Source organism: Molothrus ater, chromosome 24, assembly GCF_012460135.2.
Source record: "Molothrus ater isolate BHLD 08-10-18 breed brown headed cowbird chromosome 24, BPBGC_Mater_1.1, whole genome shotgun sequence".
Classification (NCBI taxonomy): Eukaryota; Metazoa; Chordata; class Aves; order Passeriformes; family Icteridae; genus Molothrus; species Molothrus ater.
This window is the reverse complement of record NC_050501.2, coordinates 3,416,723-3,441,142: the sequence shown is the minus strand read 5'-3', so window position 1 is coordinate 3,441,142 and position 24,420 is coordinate 3,416,723. Positions and strand designations below refer to the sequence as shown.

General features: G+C 51.6%; 1 protein-coding gene across 1 annotated transcript in view; it reads right to left on the bottom strand.

Annotated features, from left to right (window-relative positions):
* Positions 1-23,039, bottom strand: part of EPHA10 (EPH receptor A10) — a 33,612-nt gene extending 10,573 nt beyond the window's left edge. Inside the window, exons 1-8 of the mRNA XM_036397215.2 lie at positions 22,901-23,039; positions 21,712-21,776; positions 19,617-20,286; positions 12,307-12,462; positions 10,642-10,983; positions 4,462-4,586; positions 2,190-2,343; positions 654-762 (exon numbers count right to left, since the gene is read on the bottom strand). Coding sequence (XP_036253108.2) covers positions 654-762; positions 2,190-2,343; positions 4,462-4,586; positions 10,642-10,983; positions 12,307-12,462; positions 19,617-20,286; positions 21,712-21,776; positions 22,901-23,039 — 1,760 coding nt within the window. The remainder of the gene's footprint in view (positions 1-653; positions 763-2,189; positions 2,344-4,461; positions 4,587-10,641; positions 10,984-12,306; positions 12,463-19,616; positions 20,287-21,711; positions 21,777-22,900) is intronic.
* Between the last annotated feature and the right edge of the window lie 1,381 nt (positions 23,040-24,420).

Sequence of the window (24,420 nt, the reverse complement as noted above, 5' to 3'; positions counted from 1 at the left end):
GAGGACTCAAAACCCTGGCAGGGGGCTCAGAGACCTTGGCACAGAGTCAAAAACACCTTCAATTTTAGCCCATGGAAAAAAATCACCAACTTTGTGTGAAGATTTACAAGGCACAAGAGTTGGAATAGAATGATAGTGAATTTATCACAGGGTGAAATGTAGAATTTTGGGGATTTAGAATGGGGGTTCAGGAGTCAAGATGGAGGAATCTGGGCATGTCCTGTCCTTCTCCTTCTTCTTCTTGTCCTCCATCTTCTGCTGTGATGGTGGCACTTCTGGATTGGTTTAGAGTAGAAGCTCACTGTCTAACATAGGTGATGGGTATTGGGAAGTTATTGTAAATAATGTACATGTAGTTCTTAGTATAAAAAGCTAATACCACCCCAAGGGTGGTCAGTGTGCCACAACCCGACCTGCTGGACAGACCTCAGCAGGTCAGAGAGAGAGAATGTTATAGATTACAAAAAATAAACAACCTTGAAAAGCAGAACAGAAGAATTCTGACTCCTTCTTCGGCAGCCAGGCTGGGAAAAGAGACTCTGACACATCTTGGGGTCATCCTGACCACAGAGACTCTGAGAGCACAGCAGCACCTGGGCAGTAGCTCCTCACCCCAGCTCAAACCCCCCTGGGCCACAGCTGGCCCTGCTCACCTCCTCCAGACCATCACACCAAGCACCAGGGACAGCAGCACCGTCAGCCCCACGATGGCCACCACCGCGATGATGAGGACGGGGCTCTGCTCACTGGAGGCCACTGTCACTGCAGGAGGGAAGCAGAGCCACTCATCAGCCAGGTTTGAGGAGAGCAGCTGCCTTGCTCACTGCTCCCATGGCCAGCCTGGGTCCTCCAGAAGAGCTGTGGGAGTCTGGCTGCTTTTCACCATCCTCACAATTCATGTTCTGGTTCTGTGACCGTGTTCACAGGGGCCCGAGGATGAGGAAAGAGATGAGGATCTGACTCCATGTTTCAGAAGGCTGATTTATTATTTTTTGATATATATACATTAAAACTATACTAAAAGAATAGAAGAAAGGATTTCATCAGAAGGCTGGCTAAGAACAGAAAAAGAAAGATTGATAACAAAGGCTTGTGTCTTGGACAGAGAGTCTGAGCCAGTTGGGCTGTGATTGGCCATTAATTACAAACAACCACATGAGACCAATCACAGATCCACCTGTTGCATTCCACAGCAGCAGATAATCAATGTTTATAATTTGTTCCTGAGGCCTCTCAGCTTCTCAGGAGGAAAAATCCTAAGGAAAGGATTTTTCAGAAAACATGTCTATGACATGGTTCAGCTTTAAGAGCCCAGGCTGGTGGGATCAGTCCAACATGCTGGGCACTGCAGACAGAGCAGCCCAGCACTGCTGCACCAGCTCCTGGTGCTGGGAATCAGAGCTGAGGAAGAATCCTGTTTATCAGAGGAACATATCAAAATTTATGGCCTTACAAATAGTTTTCTTTCATCACATTAATCCCTTTTCCTCCTGCTTTTGCAAACAGGGGTATTAGATAGCTACTACATTCTCTATAAAATTTTTATTGGCTTCAATTAATTCTGAAATGTCTTCTGTGTGGCAAATGAAGGCAATTTAAAGCCCTGTTAAACACAATCTGTGGGAGCTGTTCTGAGCCAGCCAGCTCAGCCTTGCTCTTCCACCCAGCATGGGGGATTGTGCTGAAGCCCAACATCCCTCCAGCCCTCTCTTAGTGAAATAAGATGCTTTTGGACCACAGTTATGAATGGGAATTTAAAAGGAGAAGTCTCAGCAGATAACACTGTTGCTGGCTGCCCTGAGCCAGCCAAGGAGCAGGCAAGCCAAATGCCTCCTGAGCCAGGACAGCAGCAGGGAGCAGTCATGAGCTAAGCGTGGTTTTGGGCAAGCTCAGCCAAAGAGCAGAGCCTGTCCCAGCCTCCTCATGAGAAAGGAGCCAGAGAGCAGCTGCCCTCATTGACTCTTGACTGAGAAGAGACAGGACAGGCTCCCCCAGCACAGGCAGGACCAACCTCATCAACATCTAATGGGAAAATGCAAGGAGAAGCAAATTCCTGGACAGCAGTGACCTTAGACCTGGAGCAGCAGAACCAGAGGAACAAGTGCTGCTCCATGGAACCAGGAGCAGCTGGGGCACAAGCTGCAAGCACAGCCTCCCCAGGGCTCAGCTCAGAGCCCTGCTGCACTTACACTCTGCCAATGTCTCCACTTCAATGCCAGGGTTGTAGTCTGGAGAGGAAGATGTTCTGATTTGGAAAATGTAGAGGGTACCAGGCTTCAGGTTATTGACTGTCACAGCCGTTGATGTGGTTTTCACAGTTGAGTAACTTTGATCTCTCTGATCCTGTGAAATAATGAGATACCTGAGATGGAGCTGGACTGACAGCTGTGACACAGAGCCAGCATGGCACAGCCCTGTCCTCAGCTCTGGGCCCCGTCAGGACAGCCTCCAAAAGAAACAATACATTCACTGCATGTCTGAACAGAAATTACATGGGAAGGTCACAGGAGATGGCAGATGGAGGTGGATGGTGCTGTGAGGACATGAAGGTAGAAGGTGGGGTGGTGGGGAGCAGCTGTGCCACCCCTCATGGCAACTTCCCCCTGTGCCAGGCTCAGCTGTGGCAGCAGCCAGCAGCCCTGCCCAGCCCTTCCCTGCTCCCCTGCTGCAGCTGCTGAGGACTGGAGCAAATCTGTGGGGATTGGTGAATGGCAGGTGGAGCCCTGAGGGGCACCCCAGCCCCACAGTTCAGTGTCCCCACCCCACAGTCCAGCACAGGCAGTGTCCCACAGTCCCACTGTCCAGCACAGGCAGTGAAGGCAGTGTCCCAGCCCCACAGTTCAGTGTCCCAGCCCCACAGTCCAGCACAGGCAGTGTCCCCACCCCAGGGTTCAGCACAGGCAGTGTCCCAACCCCACAGTCCAGCACAGGCAGTGTCCCCACCCCACAGTTCAGCGTCTCAGCCCCACAGTCTGGCATGGGCATGAGCAGCAGGCACTCACTGCACTGCTCACATCACTACCAAATGTGTTTCCATTTGATATGTTTCCCCCTTTGAATCTTCACAGTAAAAACAAAAGCTTTAAAAGCAAAGATTAGGAACTAAGTTGATATCCATGTCAGCATCAAGAGCCTCATTTCAGTGAATAACTGCTAAACTGAATTTAAATTCTCTACTCAAGGAGGAAGGCTCCTCATTTCATACCCCAAGTATCATGTTGCTGCAGCCCATTTGCACAGGAATTATTGTCTCGGGCTCCAGCATTTGCCCTCCTCCACAGATCCCTCCTCTCAAATCTATCAGATGCTGCAAATCACATTAATATGAATCAGCTTCAGGGGAGCTTGCTTCTAAATACAGAATGCTGGCATGTCACCTGCACAGTGTGCCTGACACACCATCAGCTCCAGAACGAGCCTGAGCACACGCAGATAAGGTAATTTGCAGAACTGTGTCATAAACTGCATTCATTTTCATTTAGAGCCTTGTCCCTGCTCTGCCCACTGGTATTTCTCCTAAAATTCCCAACCTACTGCACCTGTCAAACAGCAGCAATTTTTAAAATCAAGAAACTGTCATAAAAATATTTCCTATGTAGAAAGGCCACCCACAGTCACAGGTTTGTGGCTCTCAGTCCTAAACCAGTGCAGACCACAAGGTCCAACCCTCTCCTGGAGAGCAGGCTGGGAATACAGAGAGCATCTCCTCCAGGATGTAGGAACCACTGTGGTGTCAGTGCCCAGCTGGAGTCACAGATGGATGGGCACACACAGCACCCCTGCTCCTGAGGGGGGCAAGGGAAGGGCACAGAGCCAGGGGGCACAAGCAGAGCCCATGGCAGTGCCCAGTATCACCAGCCAGGGGCTCTGTACAAATCACAGACAGGGTGGGACTGCTGGGGAAGGCACCTTGAGCTGTTTTATTTTCCAGCATCAGTCTCATTAGATGGTGATGACAATGGGAAGATGCCAGCAGCTCACATCCCAGGCAGCAGACAAAGAACTCAATGTTACAACTCACTTTGAAAGTTTTTTGACCAATCACACAAAGCAAAAGCACATTGACAGTAGTTCTATCCAACCACCATAAGTACACATCCCTTCAGTTAAAACAATGCTTGCTTATTTGGAATACCATACCTGCTTGTAAGCCTTAAAACACAATGCACAGAGCTCCATTATTAAGGTTAGAACTTCCTAATATCTCACTAGATAAACTTTTTTGCAGCTTAAGGAGTTATTCTAGACTCCTTAATACTCCTTAATAATAACTCCTTAAGCATTAATACACAGACCATTGTTCTATTTGTCCTTACTTTTCTACTTCTTACATAATTTTTCTGCTGATCAATCTCATGGCTACTGTTTAGCTCCAATCCCAGTTCTGCTGTCTCTGAGGCCTGCCTTTGGCAGCTTTCCCAAACCCCTGTGATTTTAAGGACTCCCACACCCAGAGCCTACCTTCTCAAAGTACTTGACCTCGTACTCGGTGCCATTGGCAGTGAGCAAGCCTGGCTCCTGCCAGGACAGGGTGACACTCTTCTGCTCCACTCTGTCTGTGCGGATGTCAGTGACAGGAGTTGGCTCTGAAAATGCAGAGAGGGAAAGGGCACTGACTGAGGGGCTGCTCCAGTAAAACATTTCACTTAAACAGAGTGTGTGGCTTCTGCAGACACCAATCCCCCCTCTCTGAATCAGGACTGGAATAGCTCCAGGATGAGCTGGTGATCATCCTGGAGAAGATAGTGGTGAAACACAGCAGCTTTGTAATCCATGGGCAGCCTGCAACCCTCCAATGGAAAACTGGCAAAAATCCCAACAGCACCTTCCACCCTTAGTGCTGCTGAGGGGTCTGAGGATGGGTTCATGTCCTGGGCTCTGAACCCCTGCTGAGGAGGCCTGGATAGGCAAAACACAGTCTTTGATCAGGAGGGCTGGTGGGACACACCAAGGCCTCCTGAACCACCTCACACCAGATCCAGCCTGGACTGCTGAGAGTTTGACCCCTGCTCTGAGAGCAGGCAGTGCCTCAGGAGCTGCCTGTGTATTTCTGGTCAGCACAAACTCCCTCCCTGACATGCAAGCATCCGTTTAGTTCATCCACTGTAAGATGCACTTGCCAATATTCCCATTTTAACCAGGTTTGGCTCCAAACAGGTCTCCAGCCTATGCAGGCAGCAGCTCACAGCCCTCAGGCACAGCAAAAGCTGCACAGGGATGTTGACTGTTTCCAGCTTGTCCTACTTCCCATCAAATCAGGACATTTGCTGGACCTGTCTCTGTCCCACCAAGACTCCCATGGAGAGGAACAAGTCCCTAGAAAGTAAACTTAAGTATCTGTGAAATTTTGTATTTATTACTTAGCTCATTAATCTTTGCTGAAATAAAAAGCCCTCATGATGTTTTATTCATGGTGATTTGCTCCTTGATTCCAAGTCACTCTGGCTTCCAGAGAGGAGTCAAAGAGGCTCCTGTGCAGCTCCATGGCCCACACACAGCTCCCTCAGGGTGTGGGACATAATCCAACATTATCCCCCAACACCTGCCTTGGGTCCTGCTCCTGTGAGATAAGCTAAGTGCTCCTTTCTGTGTTGTATGATCCCCATCAATAAAATATCACACAGCTGCCCTCCTGTGTCTCTGAATCCTGGAAATGGACTGGAGAGCCCTGACTGCGTGGTCCTGACTGTTAACAAAGTCAGCAGGAAAAATCCTGTTCACTCACAGATGTGCTTTAGAGCAGAGCCCATGGTACATGACAGAAAAGCAGGTGCCAGCCTCAAACATGTTTAAAAAACATTAAAGAAAATCACACAGGCTATAAAGCATTTCACACTGTGAAAAAAAAAATGTGTTTCCCATCAATATTTTAAGCTCTCCTATCATTGCCTCTATTTGAAAAAGCAAACATTAAATTATTCACCACACTGCCTGACTTTATAAACTCCATTCCCCTGTACGTGGGTTTTCTCCTGTTGATTAACCAGGGGAGCAGCAGAACAGGCATAAAACTACAGCAGAACAGGCATAAAACTACAGCAGAACAGGCATAAAACTACATGTGCACCGTGTCCTTCCCCAGAACAACTCACTGCATCCAACAGCTGCACTTGGGCACCAAACACCCCTGCTCGTGCCAGACAGAGCCACCTCTCTCCTCCCTCACCAGTTACTAACATCCCAACACTGAACATGCCTCAGATACCTCCATTCCAAAGCAGAGAAGCTGCCTCACCATCAGCAGGCAGCCCTTTCAGGGCAAAGACCCCAGAAGCTCAGACTTTTGCCCCAGAGCTGGTTCATCCTGCAGCCCCACTGCCCCACGGTGACTGAGGCAGCCCTGGGCACACACAGGCAAATCTGCTTTGGAGGACCAAATCCAGCTCAACCCCCTTCTCCAGCCTCAGGAAGGAGGATGCATTCTGGCACTGGCTGCATTATTAATCAGCAGCAGATTTAAAAGCTCTTTAAGGCAGGAGCCTTGTATTCCTGCCGGGAATACAAATGACAGTGGCCTGGAGTGCACATTTACATGGCTAATGCAGCTCCACTCCTGCAGGCAAACAGTTCCCCTCACTCCTCAAACACTTTTATTTAGTCTCATGCTGGGGACAGATTAGAAAAAACACAGTATTAATTTTGCCACCTGCAGACTAAATTGCATCTCTTCTTTTGGCTGCAATTACAAGGAGCAATGGACAATTCCCTCTGGTGACTGCTGGAGGGGAAGGACAGCACGGAGCTGGATTAGAGGAGCAGGATCTGACAGCTAAATAAGGTCTTGTTTCTTGTTTAATTTTTCCTCTGAACCTGCTTATCAGCAGACAGAGCACCCCTGCTGCTGCAAACGACTCTGAGACCACAGCACGACAGCCAGCACTGCCAGGCATCCCTGGAGCCTCCCTCCTCCTGACCTCTGGCCCCATCCAGCACCTCTGTGCTGGGCTCTAGTGACAAGCGGCTGCAGAGTCAGGACTCCAAGGAACCATGTGCTCCAAGGAGCAGCTGCCCAGGCTGTCCCTGCCAGCTGTGGCTCCGTGTCCTGCCCACGCAGGGTCCCCTCCTTGCAGTGAGGTCTGACAGACAAACTCAGGACACAACTTCTCCCCAGTTCTCCTCTTCTTTGCTGATAGGAATGGGTTAACCATCACTGTCACCCCTTGCCAATGGTGCAGAGGCAAGAGGAACCAGGGCAGGGCAGCCCCAGCCTGGCACCCTCAGCAATAAAAACTGTCAGTGTTCCAAGAAACTTCCAAGCCTCAGCTGCCTGGGTAATTCCCAGCCACCACCTGCATCTGGAGACTTGACAGCTCAACAAGAGACATTGATTTTGAGCAGATTACAGGATTAATTATCCATGTTCTTGACATGCATTTCAGTTCCCTCAGGAGTACACAGTACGAGCAAGGGGCTGAGATTTCCCCCTTCCCCAGGGGAAAAGCTGTTCTGAGCAGCCAAGGTATTGGGAAGGATGAAAGTTTGACAAGAAAGTCTCACAGTTATGTATGCTTAGCAGAAAGATTTTTAAATGTAGAATCTGAAGAAGGAATAGAGATGGAAGCAAGTTTTTATATAGAAGAAAAGAATTGCTGAGCCAGTCTCACTGGATAACCAAGGAGGCAAAGGGTGTGTTAGAAGGGGTCTTTATGGCTTAGAGCAAAGGATAAACCCACCCCAAATAAGATGTTTTTACCAAGCAGAAAGAGAGCACAGGCAAACAAACCTGCCAATATTGCTAGTAGAAAAAAGGTCTCAGAATTTTCTACTGCAAAAAAACTGAAAACCAACTTCTAGCTTAAACTGTAATGTACTAACTTTTAGTGATTGGAGAACAGTAACATGAATATGGTAATTACAGTAGTTATGACAGGCTATAGATAAAAGTTAAGGTATAGATTGGTTCTATTGTATTAAGATGCTCAGCAAAGTATAGAATGCATTGTAACCAAAAGAAACGTATAGAATGCATTTGTAACCTAAACTAAAGGGTCTCCAGGCCTGCCTGCAGCTGGAGCTGACAGCTGTAGGCACAGCTCTGTCACCCACGACCCTGGACTGCTGTAACACCTTGGATGCAATAAACTGCATTTTGGAGAGCAGCCTGGAGTCCTGCATCTCTCATTTAGGCTCTTACACCAAGGCATGGCTGGCATCACTGACTTGCTGCTTTGCTCCCTAAAAGAACAGGGCACTCACTGCCCACACCTGAGCTTGAGCCAGCTCAGACCTGGGGGCCCAGGCAAGGTGACAGCTCCAGGTCCCTCTGCCTGCACCAGGCTGGAGGAATGGCTTCTCACCAGACCTCTCTCAGCTCACCCCACCCCAGCCTGTTCTCTGTGCCCCTGGCCTGAGCTCAGGAGGCAGAAGACCTTCCCAGAGCTAAATCCATCCTTGAACAGCAAAGATTCTAATGAGGAGTGACACCTCAGCTGAGGAGCAGTCTGCAGCACAGCATCCCCCAATGGAGCCACAGGGATTATGGCATGAGGGAAGAGAAAGCAGCAACGTGCACAAAAAACCATTTGATCAAGTGGTGGGAAAATTATTTCTAACAAGATCAAAGTTTAATCTCTTCAGATGAAATTGTTGGCCACTTTCTGCCAAGAGGTACCTGAGGATCATCTGTCTCCATTAACTGTGGCTTGGGAAAGGCTTTTCATGCAAATTAATAGTGTAACTGCAGAGGAATGGACAAGGACACGACAAGCCAGAGCTGACTGTCCTTCAGCAGAGCCAACAGCACAGGAGGGACCTGACTGTCCATTGGCACAGACAACACCTCAGGAGGGACTCCTGAGCCAACCCCTCTGGTCAGGGACCTGTCCACAGGCACGGGCACTCACTTCCCCTCACCTGAGGGAACAAAAATGGAGGGAACAGACAATTACAGTAAGAATTGTGTCACAGACCAGCACAGGATAGAGAGAGGAAATCAATTTTTTGTTTCTGAATGATAGCCAACATTTGAATTATCTATTTTAAGGAGGATTTTTTGATGAATGGGCTGGAAATGCTGTTTCATCAAAGGGGGTTTTATGATTTATAAATTCAAACTGCAGCCAGATCTCAGAGCAGACTTGTCCCTTCACAGCCCAGGCTGTCACCAGGCTCACTCCTTGTGTAGGAGTGATGGGGGTAGGACGGTCGGGATGGACAGAGAGCAGAGATCTCTGCAGCCAGGGCTGGGAACTTGGGGTTTATTGCAAAGGGCCTGGGTGCAGGGCCCTGCTGGGAGCTGCCAGCCACAGCTCAGAGCAGGCCTGAGAGAAGAGAGGGGTAAAGAGGATGAGAGAGCGAGGTTCCCATTACAATACCATCAATCTTCTCCAGTGCTGAATATTCTAATTCTCACTAACCAATCTAGTCCAAGATACAAATCCTACAGCATTTCCATACAGCCTATAGGAATCATTACATTACCACACTGGGTTACATTTTAAACCCTACAAACTCCTCTTTGGGCCCCTTCTGCCAAGCTGGCAGGGTCTGCTCTGAGCCTTGGGCCTGTCTGCAAGCAGAGGGGATTGTTTGATCAAAAGGGGATCACCTTCAGCTGCCCATGCCATTGTTTTCCAGTTATTCAGGAACTGAGGGATCTCAAAGCTTGCTTTCATTTCAATCTCACTTATAGTTTCCATATTCTCAAAATCTTTTGCCAGGCAATCATATTTATAAGGCTTTCCTGTTTCATCTTCCCCAACAACACCTTGCCTCCCAGAGAAGTGTCAGTCACAAAATGCCAGAACAAAGCAGCCCCAGGGGGACAAAGCAGGGAGCTGTCCCTGTGCATGCTGTTGCATTGTGATTTCAGGGTTTACCCCAGAACCTCGGGTCCCTCCCCTGATAATTCCCTCCCAGGTGTGTCAGTCCCCTCTCCTTTCCCCTCCCAGCACTGTCTGGCACTCCTGGAATTCCAGAAGGGCCTCGAGTGATTGGCAGATCCAAAGGATGCCCTCTACCCCTGGGGGGCATTGGGCCATCCAGGTGTCCTTTGTCCCTTTGTCCCTCCCCTCCTGTCCCTGCTTGGTGCCTCCCTGCCCCTTCCCTGCCCCTCTCCCCGGGGTTAAAGGAGCAGCAGCCACGGGCTCAGGGAGTTCTGTTGGAGCTGGTGCTGCATTCAGAGGCCTGAGGGCCAGAATAAAGCTCTGGATCCAAACCCTCCATCAGAACCGACTCCTTTCCTTCACCATCCCCTTAAAGCTTCTCTGCCAGAGGGAAACCCCAGGAGCAGCCCCTGTTATGGGGGGAAGCTCCATCCCAGCACCACCAGAGCTCCTGCAGGCCTTGTCCCCATGTGCCAACTGCAGCACCCAGGCAGGCAAAAGTGTCTGTGGGGTGAAACACCACACACCCAGCCAGGCAAAAGTGTCTGTGGGGTGAAACACCACACACCCAGCCAGGCAAAAGTGTCTGTGGGGTGAAACACCACACACCCAGCCAGGCAAAAGTGTCTGTGGGTGAAACACCACACACCCAGCCAGCCAAAAGTGTCTGTGGGGTGAAACACCACACACCCAGGCAGCCAAAAGTGTCTGTGGGGTGAAACACCACAGTTGCCACTATTTAGTTCAGCAGCAAGGCCAGAGAAGCTCAGGCACGTCCCATCCAGCTATATTGGTACATTCCAAGAGTGTCACCTACCTGTGTGCCCAGTGGACACGTTGACCTCAGCGTACTGCTGGCCTCCCAGCGGGCTGACGGCCGAGACGCCATTTTGCGCCAGCACTCGGATGGTGTAGGTGACGTGGGGCAGCAGGTTCAGCAGGGTGGCCGTGCGCTCCACCAGCCCCGTCTGCTGCGGCACGAAGCCCACGCTGGTGCCACACTGCTGGCAGTGCCCTGGTGGCACCGTGGGGCAGCGGGCACACCACAGGCTGTAGGTGAGGTCGCTGCGGCCGCCCGCGTCGGCCGGGGCGCTCCAGTGCAGCACCAGGGAGGACTGGCGCAGGCTGTACACCAGGTTCCTGGGGGCTGAGGGGGGGCCTGCAAGGAAAAGAGGGTCAGTGCTCAGGTGTTGGGGTAAACACATGGGAATGTGCTCCCTGTTGGCGGAGTGACTGAATTATTCTTTGTCTGCTTCAAAAGGAAAAAAAGGCCACAAGTTTCTCTCCCAGTTTGGACCTTGGGGACTTCACCTCAGACCTGGGGCTGTCCAATTGGACAGAGGCCAAGAGCTGCCACTTAGTTAATTCACTAGAAAAGGAAAAGAACAAAGGAAATAATCACTTTTGTGGGGTGTTTTAGCAGAAGCAAGAATCTCTTGCCCCTGCAAAACCTGGCACGGTTTTTCTCTCTAAGAGCTTTGTTATTTTGCCTTTTATTAAACCTTTTTCTGTTTCCAACACTACCTCAGAAGCCATCCTGGTAATTTTATGCCATTTGGGGTAGCTGAGCTGTCCCGGGTGTGATGGGTTTCTCTGAGAGCTCATAAGACCTGGCTCAAAGAGGAACACATCACAAACCTGTAGGTCCTCTCTGGGAGCAGCAGAGCAGGTGCTGGGGGTAGAGCACAGGGGGACAGTCCTGGACAGCCACAGGTAGGGGTGGCATGAGGGGACACAAAAGTTCTGGACAGCCACAGCCAGGGATGGCACAAGGGCACAGTCCTGGACAGCCAGGGGTGGCATGAGGGGACAGTCCTGGACAGCCACAGCCAGGGGTGGCACGAGGGCACAGTCCTGGACAGCCAGGGGTGGCATGATGGGACACAGAGGTCCTGGACAGCCAGGGGTGGCACAAGGGGACAGTCCTGGACAGCCACAGCCAGGGGTGGCACGAGGGGACACAGAGGCACAGTGGGATGTGGGACAGAGGATGCCAGCTGCAGGGATGTGTGTGCATCACAAACCACAGCTCACAGTGTGCATGAGGAGCACCTGGCTGGTCCCAGAACCTCTCTGAGCGGCACCAGCCCCGGGAGCCCACTCCTGGTCAGACACTGCCCAGCCATGCTCTGCAGACATGGAGGGCTCCTCATCCCTGTGCTGCCAGCTGGACAGCATCCATCACCAGAGCAGCTGGAGTCCAGTCCAATTAACTAGAGGTCATTTAATTAAAACCTGTGAATTATAGTGACTAAATGACAGTGCCCCAGTTTATCAGGGAGTCTGTGAGCCTGACTGCACATCTGCCTCAGCAGTCTGGGTTGTAGGGACAGCCCCTCCATCCCCTGCATCCCCTGCATCCCCTCCCCAGTGCAGCATCCCCCCAGCACAGACTGAGATGAGCACACAGAGCAGGCAGGCACAGCTCTGGGCACCGCAGGACAGACAGAGTGCCTGGGCAGACAGACAGACAGAGACGTACGTGTGCAGGAGGCAGATGGTGGGTCTGAAGGAGACCTGGAGTAATTTGTCTGGCACAAACAGAAGGTGGAGGCTTCCTCATGTGTGAAGCTGTGCTCAGGGCATGGAGAACAGAGAGGGAGACGCAGGGAGAGCTTGTAAAACCCTGGAAGGCAAGCTGAAAGAGAGAGAGGCTGTTAAGGGAAGACCCACACAGGGACACATCTGATGACTGCATTTCCCTGTTTCCTGGAGCCTCCTTTGCAGACACCACCCTCTAAGCTGCTTTCCCTGAGCACCTGCATGATCCTGGCACCAAGAAAAAAAGATGTCCCTGGGTTTTACCTATTTGGGTTGTGTAGCTCTGCACTGACTTTCACAGTAATGTCATTCCCTGTCTAGGGTACTGGATAAACTAGGAAAAAATAGCAAATGTTAAAATTACTCCCAAATTTTCCAGTTCTCTCTTCAGAGTTTGAGAAACCAAATCAAAACTTGTAGTGTATTCATAGAATGGAGACAGAGTGTACTTTTTCCTTTAGTTAGGCAGCACTGACCACCCCACAGGGCAGAAATATCACTGCATCAGACAGGAAAATCAATCCTGTTTACAAACATGATGGGATCCAAGCACTAAACCCAGACCCCATCCCTCAGATGTGGCTGTCACACAAATCTGACATCTCATGGCAGGAAACTGAATATTTCCAATTAGAAGTGTCTTTCAGAATAGTCCACCCTGTTTTCTAACAGCCAGAAGTAAGTTTACAGAAGTGCCTGACATTAATACTGGCACAAAATGCCCCAATCTGCATGTCCCAGGAGCAGGCACCACAACCCCATGTGAGTGTGTCCCACAAGGAGCCATGGGCTTCACTTGCTAATTTTTTTCCCTTGGCTGTCCAAACCTTGCCCTTGAAAAGAACAGAAGTGCCCAGCACATGTGATGCATCATGTGTGTGTCTCTGTTTCTTTTTTCAGACAAACTCCCACCCTCTTCCACCTCATCCTACGAGTGTTTTTCTTGGTCTCCAGCTGGTTTAGGTGTCCCTGTCATTTCACAGTGCTTATTTCTGCAGTGGGTATGTGACAGCTCTTGAGGGGATCAGGTCATCAATTTATAGAATGAAATTCTCTTTTTTTGTACACTGCTTTCTATCCTGCTCCTGGTCCTCTGGTGCTACCACGACTAAATTATTAAACAACGAAATTCAATGATTCATTGTCCCAGAGCCAAAGAGAAGCAGTCAGATGGGTCAGATGGATCAACTGCCTCTCTCCAGCTCCACCATGCTGACCACAGGAGCTCCCCAAGCAGGGAGGAGCACACTTATGATCCTGTCCCTGCCAGGGAGAGCACATTCCCCTCTGTGTAACACTGCCAAACCAGCAGCACTCATTTCTGAGGCAGCTTGGCTAATTACCCAGCATGAAGCAACCTTGGGAAAGGCTTCTCTTAGCACCTCATCTGACACAGCTCCTCAGGCAGGACAGGGTGTTTTTGGAGGGAGCAACGTCCTCTCTTCATTCCCAGCCCGTGCCATGGGGAAAGCAGGGGTAACTGAGGATGCAGACCTAGAAAATGCATGGTTTCCCACTCCAGTGGCACAGGACAGCTTTCCATTTCCCTTCCCAGTGAAGTCCTACCAGCAGCAGTGCTGTGTGTGCCAGCATGAATTAATAACAGCTGCAGCCTCACTCAAAATGCCTATACAGGCATTTATAATTAACACTACAACTCACTTGTCTTCCAAAATCAATTCCTTTCCAGTTTTGGTCCTGGAATTGTATTTGACAAAGTTCATCTGCTTTAATGTGTGTTAATTTTCTCTGTTGAAGCAGACATTCATAAAAATGCTCTTTAGGAAAGCCACAGCTGGGGAAACAGGCAGCCAGCACTGGGGGTGCCACAGCAAGAACCAGGACAGCACCACAGGCAGCCTGACAGCCCAAACCCCTCCCAGCAAAGGGCAGACTGGGAGCACTGGGCCCCTCCAGCCCTCCCTGAGCAGCACTCAAACCTGCAATGTCACCAGTGTCACCCAAATTGTTCACAATGCATCCCTCACAGGAGCTCTGCTGACCCCTCACTGCACCAGGCTGGCACAGCCCTACTCCATCCATCCAAATCCCATTATCAAGTCACTGTTTATTATGTTCCAAACATTTCATCAGTGCTTCAGAGGCAAAATGCCTCAGGCCAGCAGAGTGGGAAGGAGGGGACAGCAGCCCCAAGGAGGGACAGATGCTGCCAGCCAGTGCCCATGGACAAGGACAGGCTGCCCAAACCAGACAGGGCACCAAATCACTGACAGAACAGAGCTTCAGTGCTGCACTGAGGTGGCCAAAGAGCCTTGCTGGAAACATCCTTGGGTGGCAGAGAGGCTCCTGCCCCCTCCACACTGAGTTTGGGGTCTCACCTTGCCTTAGTGCACCAGCTGTGATCAATACTGCAGGCAGAGAGAAGGGACAGCACTCATGTCCAGTCTCTGTGCTTCTGTGAGAGGGACAAAGTCAGCATGAGGAGCAATCAATACAAGCACTGAGTCAGGCTCACCTTGCTTCCATGTCTGCCATGATGGGAATGTTGGGCTGCACCACCCCAGAGAATCCAAAAGCCTTCCACACAGTTTGGAGGTTTTTAATAACTGGTTTTTAACAAGCAGCCTAGGGTCCAACACATTGCCAGCAATTCTGACACCTCTAAACAATGCTACTCTGTAATTTTTGTCCTTGTTAAATAATTTGTGGAGTACTAAAACAAAAACCTGTGTCCAAGGGCAAGATCCTTGTGCATCCCCAACAACAAACTCTTAACAGCAGAAATTAAATTTAGCGATTTAGTCCAGAAGAAAGACAGTCTGGAAATATCTACCAGAGTGCATTTGATGAATCCAGCCAGGACTGACAGAACCTCATTGCTATTTATGCCAGAATGTTCCTCAAGGACACACTGAAGCAGGCACATCCGCTGAGCCAAGTGCAATTCACTGTTGTGTTCTCAGCTCCCTAATGCAGCCACCAAGCAGCTCCTGGTGAAGGACTGGCTGACCAGTCAGACAGACAGAAGGACAGCCTCTGCAGCAGCCTGCTGAGCACTCTGGCTCACACAAACCCCCTCAGCTGTGGGCAAGACACGTCCCCTCTGGATTTCAACAGCCCATCCAACACGTTCATCCAGCAGCCAGATATCCATGACCTTAACCTCACAGGAATCCTGCAAACAACTTGTGATGCTTGTAATTGTCAGAGCAGCTTGCTCTGAAATGAAATGTCACGGAGCGATTTGTGTGTGGATCTGTCACGACTTCCAAAGGCAGAATTATTTCAGACACGCTGTGAGCAGCAAGGGAACGTGCAATCCCAAATGATGAACACCTCCAAGGCTGGCCATTACTGCAGAGAGACTCATTTTGCTGCTCCATGTGCGTGGCTGGTGGGCAGCAGCACCCAACACCCAGCTGATCCCACCTCACAACCTGCCCTCCACATGCCCAGCTTCAGAATTCTTCTGGAATTTGCTCTGGAATTCCCTCCAGTTCCACACAGCAGCATGCACAGGGCCTGACTGTGGGATGCCTGTGGCTGCATCTGTGATGAAAGCAAAACCTGGTGCTTTGTGCAACTTGCAGAGCCCCAGGAGGAAAAATAAATGTATGCATAATCCTCCAGCATCAGTCAGCAGATAAAGAACACTCCAGGAGCACTTACAGGTTTGTAAGCTAATGTATAAAAGATGAAACAAATCAAAAGCTCCAAGTGCTGTACATTTGGATCCATCTTTTTTCTATTTAAACAGAAAAGCAGACCTCGGGCTTCAGGAGGTATCTTTGCAGTAAATGACAAAATATTGTCACTTATTGTTTTAAATTCCTCTAACTTTCAATGGAACCATTTCTTTTCCACCTAAGGACACTGCAGTGACACAATGCTGTGGTGGGACACATCCAATGGACAGAAGAACATCTGACTCACCCCACATCCCACTCCCACCCTAAACCTCTGCTTTCTCCCTAAGAGAAGTACAAATAAATCTTCCTTGTGTCTTGTCCATAGCAGGCTGAATTCAACATGCTGCTCAAAAATCCACCCAGTGATGCAGACTAGGAGGGGGAATTTCTGTTATTCCCCAAACAGCACCTGTGGACAAGGCTGTCCCTCAAGCCACCTCCTGTGTGAGGTTTTAAAGAGATGAGCAACCCTCATCTCTTTAAAAGGTCACTTAAAAATCCTGACAAAGCACTAGAAACTATTCCAACTCTAAAACTGTTTCCAGTGATGTCATTCCCATGTAGCCAAGGGACAGGGACACTAGTTAGACCATCATTGACCAGACCAAGCAGGGCTCCAGGTGCTGGTGGGGGCAGCAGAGCATGGGACACAGCAGCAGGGCAGAGCTGGCCCCTGCCTGGGCTGTCAGAAGTGGAGGAAAATGAATTGAGGAGGAAACTTTGCCAGAGCACAAATTTACTGTTTCAGTCAAAGAAGAGTGGCTGGCAGTTATTTTTGGTAACTGCTCTCCATCATATTAATGCAATATCTGGTTTAAGTTGTCTCATTTGCAGCAAATCTGGCTGGTAAATATTAACCTTGAGCTTTGCTGAAATTCTCCTTGCAGATATTACTAGGGATTGGATAGAAGAGAGGAAGCAGGAGGAGACAACTTTGAATGAAAATGTCGGGCAGATCCCCCACATCAGGGCTTCATTTACACACAAACTATTGCTACACACCACAAAACAACAGCACAAAGGGGCTACAGCTCACACCTGACAAAATTAATGGCAAAAAGACATCAAAGCTGAGAAGGCAAGTGAAAACAAAACAGGGATGGACAAGGGATCATCCACAGAGCACAGGACTGCCCAACTGCCTGCTGTGCATCTGCTGGGAATGGGTTTTATGGTCAGAGTAAGCACAGAGCAGCAGCTGGCTACAGAGATACATCAGACAAGACAAGTCTGAGTGCATTTTCAGTGACAAACTCTCCTGTTCTTTGTGGGTGGATGTTAAACAGGCACTAAAGTTGTGCAGTCCCACCCCAGAGATGGCTGCACTCCACCAAACACCAAAACAATTCATCAGAAACATGCAAACTTGTCAGGAGTGCTGGAGCAGTGGTGCAGGACAGGATGGACATGGAAAGACTCAGCTTTCCTGCAGCCAGAATTAGCAGAGTCAGAAATCCTATTGTCCTTTTTGTCATCTCCCCTAATTTCAGAGCGAGGACACAAACCTTCTCTTGGTACAGGATGCTTTCAGTAATTGAATCAGGGTTACAGGGACACCAGCTCTGCCACCAAGGTTAAACACCTTCACCAGTTCATCTCCTGCTTCCTCCACTGCTGCCACCTCCACAGTCCTGCTGCCACCACCCTGGCCCCCATGCCACCCCACGGGCACCAGCAAAGCCCCCACCACCCCAACTCCACCACCCAGAGCTCTCAAGGCCCACAAAAGCTGCAAAAGAGACTGTGGCCAAGAAGTTTCGTGCAGGATTCACACCCTCTGAACCCTCCAAAGCCTTCACAGGATCACAGTGGCGGTGCCAGGTGTGTTGTGCCATCACTTGGCTGGTTTTACACCCCCAAACTCCCAAAGCATCCACCTGCCTCCAGCTCAAGGGCTTTTGTCCTCATTGAAGAATTTCTACAGCTTTCATCAGGAATCTTTTAAAGCTATTCACTTAGCACTATGCTAATGCAGGGCTGCAAACAAACCCAAAACTTTCAACCCTTAAAAACTATTTTCTGATATTTGACCAGACATCAGACACTGCTCCACAGAGAATGACTAATGACCTGCTTTCTGTGAGAGGGGAGAGAAACTTAATTATGTCCATTAAATTACTTCAAATATTTTTCCTCAGAGAATATGAATTATTTAAACTCGACACAGAGAAACCTGAAACATTAGCAAAAGCCTTCTGGGACTCACTATGTAAATCCCCACTCCAAACAGATGTGGAAAGCATGGCAAGCTGCCATGCAGCCACTGAAGCAATCAACAGCACTGAGATTTCAATTTGATAGCTTTAATAAGGTCTTCTTAAGGAGAAGCCACTGCCCAGAGCACTGGGAAGGGCATCCCACCACCAGGAGGAAGGCAGAACCTCCAGCACAGTGAGAAGCCTGGAGGTGCTCCTGAAGGGCAGAAAGCTCAATCTCCTACTGCACCTCCTGCCTCCAGTGTCAGGTAACTCCACCTGCCTGGGACTTATTTAGCTGTTTTCCTCTCAATGTGTTTGTGAGGTGAAAAGGGAGACATCCAAGGCATCATCTGGACAGCAAAGGGTCTTTTCAGATGTGTTTTACTGAAGAATTCACCTCCTCTCCCAGGTCCCAGCTGGCAAGAAGGTGCCCAGAGGTGGCATTAGCCCAGCAACTCTCTCCATTCAGAGGCTGCACACTCTGAGGAAGAGCATGACAGCCAGCATCCCACACCTGTCTCTCACCTGCCTTTGAAAGGAAGATGGAAGTGGTCACAGCCCCAGGTTCATTAGTGGGATGCCTTGTTAAGGCAGAGGGTGCATCCATTTGTGCAGCTGCCCTTAAACACAACCTTGTGAGCTGTAAAGTCACCAAATCATTAAACCGTGTCCAAAGCGTATCAATAGGGATATTAATGTTCTAGAGTAATTTTAACATTACAGATAAAGCTGTGGGAAATGCCTGACAGCATCCAGAGCTCTGACACATCTGCCCAAGCAGCCCCATGCTGCAGAGCAGCCCCATGCCACCCTCCAAACAAACCTCTGGTGCTTCACTGGGGAGCTGCCATCACCCAAACAAACATATTGCTGCAAAGGCAATTCCACTTATCCAAATATCCAACATCCAATATCCACTTATCCAAACTGTGCTCAGGCACAGAGAGGTCTGGCAGCAGTCCTCAGCCCACCAAACCCACTCTAATACATCACCATGCTGCAGAGCAGCCCCATGCCACCCTCCAAACAAAGCTCTGGTGCTTCACTGGGGAGCTGCCATCACCCAAACAAACATATTGCTGCAAAAGACAATTCCACTTATCCAAATATCCAATATCCACTTATCCAAACTGTGCTCAGGCACAGAGAGGTCTGGCAGCAGTCCTCAGCCCACCAAACCCGCTCTGACACATCTTGCCCAAGCAGCACTATGCTGCAGAGCAGCCCCATGCCCTCCAAACAAACCTCTGGTGCTTCACTGGGGAGTTGCCATCACCCAAACAAACATATTGCTGCAAAAGACAATTCCAGTTATCCAAACTGTGCTCAGGCACCAGAGAGCTCTGGCAGCAGCATGAACTGACACAAACCAAAGCTGCCAGGACACCAATGGCCACTTTTACCTCTGCATGCCCCATCCTTCTCCTCGAAGCCAGGGCTGCACATGCATTTCCCTATGGGCACCAGCCACTCTCCCTCTGCGCTGCAGTGCATCCGAGGGGGGTTATCCACATCCACTTCAGCATGGGCTACACAGGTGCCCTGCACCTCCACCAGCGTCACAAAGGCCGTCTCTGCCACCGTGTCGGGGAACAGGGCCAAGTTCTGCACCGTGCTCAGACACTTCTTGTAGTAGACCCGCACGGAGACCAGCGCCACGCAGGCACCCACGTCCTGGAAGCCCAGGTGGAAGCCTCTCTTGCTCAGGTGCCCAATCTCCCTGAGCTCAGTGTTGAGCTTCATCTTGCGCTCGCCCAGGTCTCCCTGCGTGAAGCTCTCGTCGGCAGCGATGGTGTCGATCTTGGTGTGCTTCCCCTCATGGACGCTCCAGCCCAGGTCGGAGTCAGACTCCACGTAGTACAGGTTGAAAGTCTCCTTGCAGGTGCTCGTCACGCCAGGGATGCTGTTGCAGTCCCTCAGGGTGAACTTGAGCTCGATGAAGATCCTCTGGCCATCACGCCGGGCGATCCAGCCCGTCTGCAGCCAGTTGTTCTGGTTGGGCTCCATCACATTGCACACCTGGTACGTGCGGATGGGCTTGTAGGTCTCATCCACGCCGCTGATCTCTTCCCACTGGGGACAGAACACAAAGCTCGGGAGCTGGCCCAGCAGAGACACACCAACCAGCATAAATGGCACTGCCACAGCCTCCCCACCAATTATGCTGTAGGCACCAAACCCACCAGCTGCAGTAACCCTGCTCCTGGACCACCCAACACCTGAGCTCTCCACAGAGGTACAAATGTGCAAACGCAACCAGAAAGGCACCAGGTCTTGGAAAACAAAGCTTGATTCTGGACACATCATCTGATAAAGAGCCAGAGCCTTCATCTCCCACACACTCCTCAGATTCTCCATCCCTGGGAAGGTGCTGTAGGCACTGGAAGTCCTCAGCCCACTGAGCCCACCAGCTGCTCCTGGACCAGCCAACACCTGAGCTCTCCACAGAGGTACAAATGTGAGGATGCAACCAGAAAGGCAGCAGGTCTGGGAAAACAAAGCTTGATTCTGCTTTGATCAAGCATCCTCTGCTGAGGAGCCGGAGCCTTCATCTCCCACACACTCCTCAGATTTTCTGTCCCTGGGAAGGTGCATCCACACAGTATAATGCTGGATGGGGTTGGGCCACCTAGAGAAATCCAAGATTTCCAAGAAATCCATCTCTAATCCATCTCTAAGGACACCAGTCACACCATCACATAAGGATGTCAAATGCCCTCATGAACAGCAGCAGCTTCTCTGCCAGGAGAAGTTTTAGCTACAACAGGACAAATCCTCCACTCCTACAAGTGAAACAGGGTTTCCCCAAAGCTATCAGCAGAGATTTCTGATCAGTGAAATGATGATTCAACCCTCACAGCCTGAATGACAACCTGGCAATATCCCAGAGCAATTCTTTCTGGGGGTAAATTTATGCAAAACAGTCAAAACATACCCAGAACAGAGTTCCTTCTACAAACAGCTGTGCCACACAGATGACTCCAGACCTATCACTCTTCCCTCTGAACGCTTTATTTCCATTTAGGAAAATGAACCCAAAGCTGCAAGGAGCACAACTCCAAGCTCACTGAAAGTGGCTTTAGACCAACACCAGCAGCAAAGCCAGGGGCTGACGAGACAAACACGACATGGCACAGCTCCCAGTGACCTCCCCAGCCACAGCCCTGGGATTCTAAGGGCTGGACTGACCCTTGGTGCTCATGCTGGTGTGCAAACCACAGCACAAAGCCTTAACGATCCAGTGTTTATTGGCTTGTTTTAGGAGTGTAAAATCCCTTTGGAGGAGGGACCTCACTCCTTGCTCTGCTCCCAGAGGCTCCTGGCACTGATCATGCCAAGCTACCCATCGACCTTGAATGAGGAGGTCCCGTGGCTGCCAGCCCCACCCCAGCTCCGTGTAAACAAAGCTCTCACAGGCTGCTGCTGAGCACCAAGAAGCTGGCAGAGCCTTCCACCCTCTCCAGTGGTGCAGAGGGACAGTCCCACCCCCGTGCTTACCCCGTTGGATGGGTGTGAGGTCCAGCCCAGCTCCGCCTGCGATTCCTTGGAGTCCAGCAGGACAACTGCAGGCAAGACAACGTGTTAGGAAAACCACTGACACAGGAAATGCTGGTTAAGAAAAAGCTGGTAAAACCCACCGTGTCCATGCATTGGGAAGCTTAGTGGCATCTCTGCCAGGTCTCCAGCAGCCATGGCATCACCGTGTGAGCACGGAGCTGTCACTGCACACTCAGAACAAGCTCGCAGGTGCCTGATCAATGCCCTGAGGAATGTGCAACCCCAGGGACACCACAGCAATGCCACTGTACCATAACCACAGACAGCACTGCCACTGTACCATGCCCACAGCGTCCGGATCCTGGACCCGAAAGGCACCAGCAGCTGCTTTGAAAGAAGGATTTCCCTGGCAAATTTCCCTTTTCCCACAAAACAGCCAATTCTGTCTTTGACAGGAAGAGCTATTTCCCTCACATCGCAGCTTCACGATCCTTCCACAGCCAGCAAACAGCCACAGCCCCGGAGCGGCAGCTTGAGCCTCGGGCTCAGACACTTGGAACGAGGGGCGCGGCGGCGCATCCCCGGCGGGCACATCCCTGACACCGCTCCGGGATGCTCCGGGACACCGGGAACGAGGGGCGCGGCGGCGCATCCCCGGCAGGCACATCCCTGACACCGCTCCGGGATGCTCCGGGATGCTCCTGGACGCTCTTCTCGCCTCCGGTACCAGTGGGGTCCGTCCGTGGCAGCGCAGTCCCCGCGAACACGGACCCCAGGCTCGAACCGTGTCACGGCACTGGCAGCGCGCTGCCTCGTGCCTCCGGTGATCGCGGGGACCGGGACACCCCGCGCTGACCCGGTCACTCCATGAGGAGGACCCGTCCGTCCTCTCCCGCTCCTCCGGCAGATCTCCACACCCCGGAGAGCGGCGGCACACCCGCCCCACAACCCGTCCGGCCAGCCCCGGAGCGACCCCAGCGCCGAGCCGAGCCGGCCGCTCCCGGTACCGCAACGCGCTGCGCGACCCGCCGCGGGCAACCAAAGCCGGGGCCGAGGCGCCGAGGGGACACGGCGGTGATGGAGCACCGGGGACACGGCGGTGACGGAGCACCGGGGACACGGCGCGGGAGTGGCGAAGAACCGGGGGACGCCGGAGCATCGGGAGGCGCTGCCGCCACGCCCGGCTCACCCTGCTCGGCGGCGGCGCGGGGCAGCAGCGGCAGCAGCGGCAGCAGCGGCAGCAGGGGCAGCAGCGGCAGCAGCGGCAGCACCGGCAGCAGTGGCAGCACCGGCAGCAGCAGCGGCGGCAGCAGCAGCGCCGTCTCCATGGCGCCGCGACTCCGCGCCCCGCGCCGCCGCTGCGCGCCAACCGCCGCCGCCGGGGCGGGGCCTCGGCCCGCGCAGCCAATGGGCGGCAGGGGAGGGGCGAAAAGGGGCGGGGCCAGAGCGGGAGGGCGGTGACTCTGGAGCCGGTTGAGGGAGGGCGGGCGCCGTGAGGGCTCGGGCACGGGCACGGGCACGGGCACGGGCACGGGCACCGGCACCGGCACCGGCACCGGCACCGGCACCGGGCGAGATCCTGAGGGAACGCACGGCCGTGCTGAGCTTTGTGCTGCTGGAACTGCTGCCCTCGCTGATGGCGAGATGCTGCGGCCGCAATCAGCAGCGCTTTGCCCCCTCATGCCCTCAGGACCCAGGAGAGCAGCGAGGCAGTCTCATCCCTGCCCGGGAATGTCGGCTTTGTCGAGCCCTCTGTCCTGCCTTTCTGTCTTGAAATGTTATTCCCGGCTTCATGGCGAGGTCCTCCAAGCCCAGCAGGTGATGTGAAAGCAAAAATGCCCAGAGATAAAAGCCAGGAAAGGCAGCCCGGGCAGGGCGAGTCCTGCCAGACCCACACCCGGCACAGTGCTGTGGCTGCCTGGGCTGGAGAGGCAATGCTTCAATTCCTGGCTGCATGGAGCAAACTCCAAGCTCACTGAAAGTGACTTTAGACCAACACCAGCAGCAAAGCCAGGGGCTGACGAGACAAACATGACACGGCACAGCTCCCCAGCCACAGCCCTGGGATTCTAAGGGCTGGACTGACCCTTGGTGCTCATGCTGGTGTGCAAACCACAGCACAAAGCCTTAACTAGCCAGTGTTTATTGGCTTGTTTTAGGAGTGTAAAATCCCTTTTTTGTTTCAGTAGTGCAAAAACCAAGGTATTTGCCAGCAGCCTCCTGCATCGAGGACAGAACTCAACAAGGTTTGATTTAATTGTAGGTCTTGCAGATTCTTGCAAAGTTGAGTCAGGCTGAATGCCCGCTGGTTTTCCCCCTGATGGTGGATACTGTGATACCAAAGCAAACATTTATTCCTGTGGGATGTTCCTTTTGCTGTGATTATGTGTCAGATGTAAAATATTGCAGTATAAATTACAAGCATTGAGCCTCCATCCAGCCCAGCCCAGCCAGGCTCTGGTAGCCCATGCCAAGCCCTGCTCACAGGAGCTGGTGCTCAGACCTCAGGCCAAGCCCAGCTGGACATCTGGAGCCAGAGGATATTTCCAGCTCTCCATTTCTCAACATGGTCATTACCTTTCCTCTCTCTGTTAATTTTACTGGGGAGGAAATCCATTTATCAATGTTCTTCCTATCTAGGACAGCTCAGCATAGATCAGTGCTTGGTGAGCTGCTGCACCAGCCCTGGAGCCCCTCCTGCCATGCACC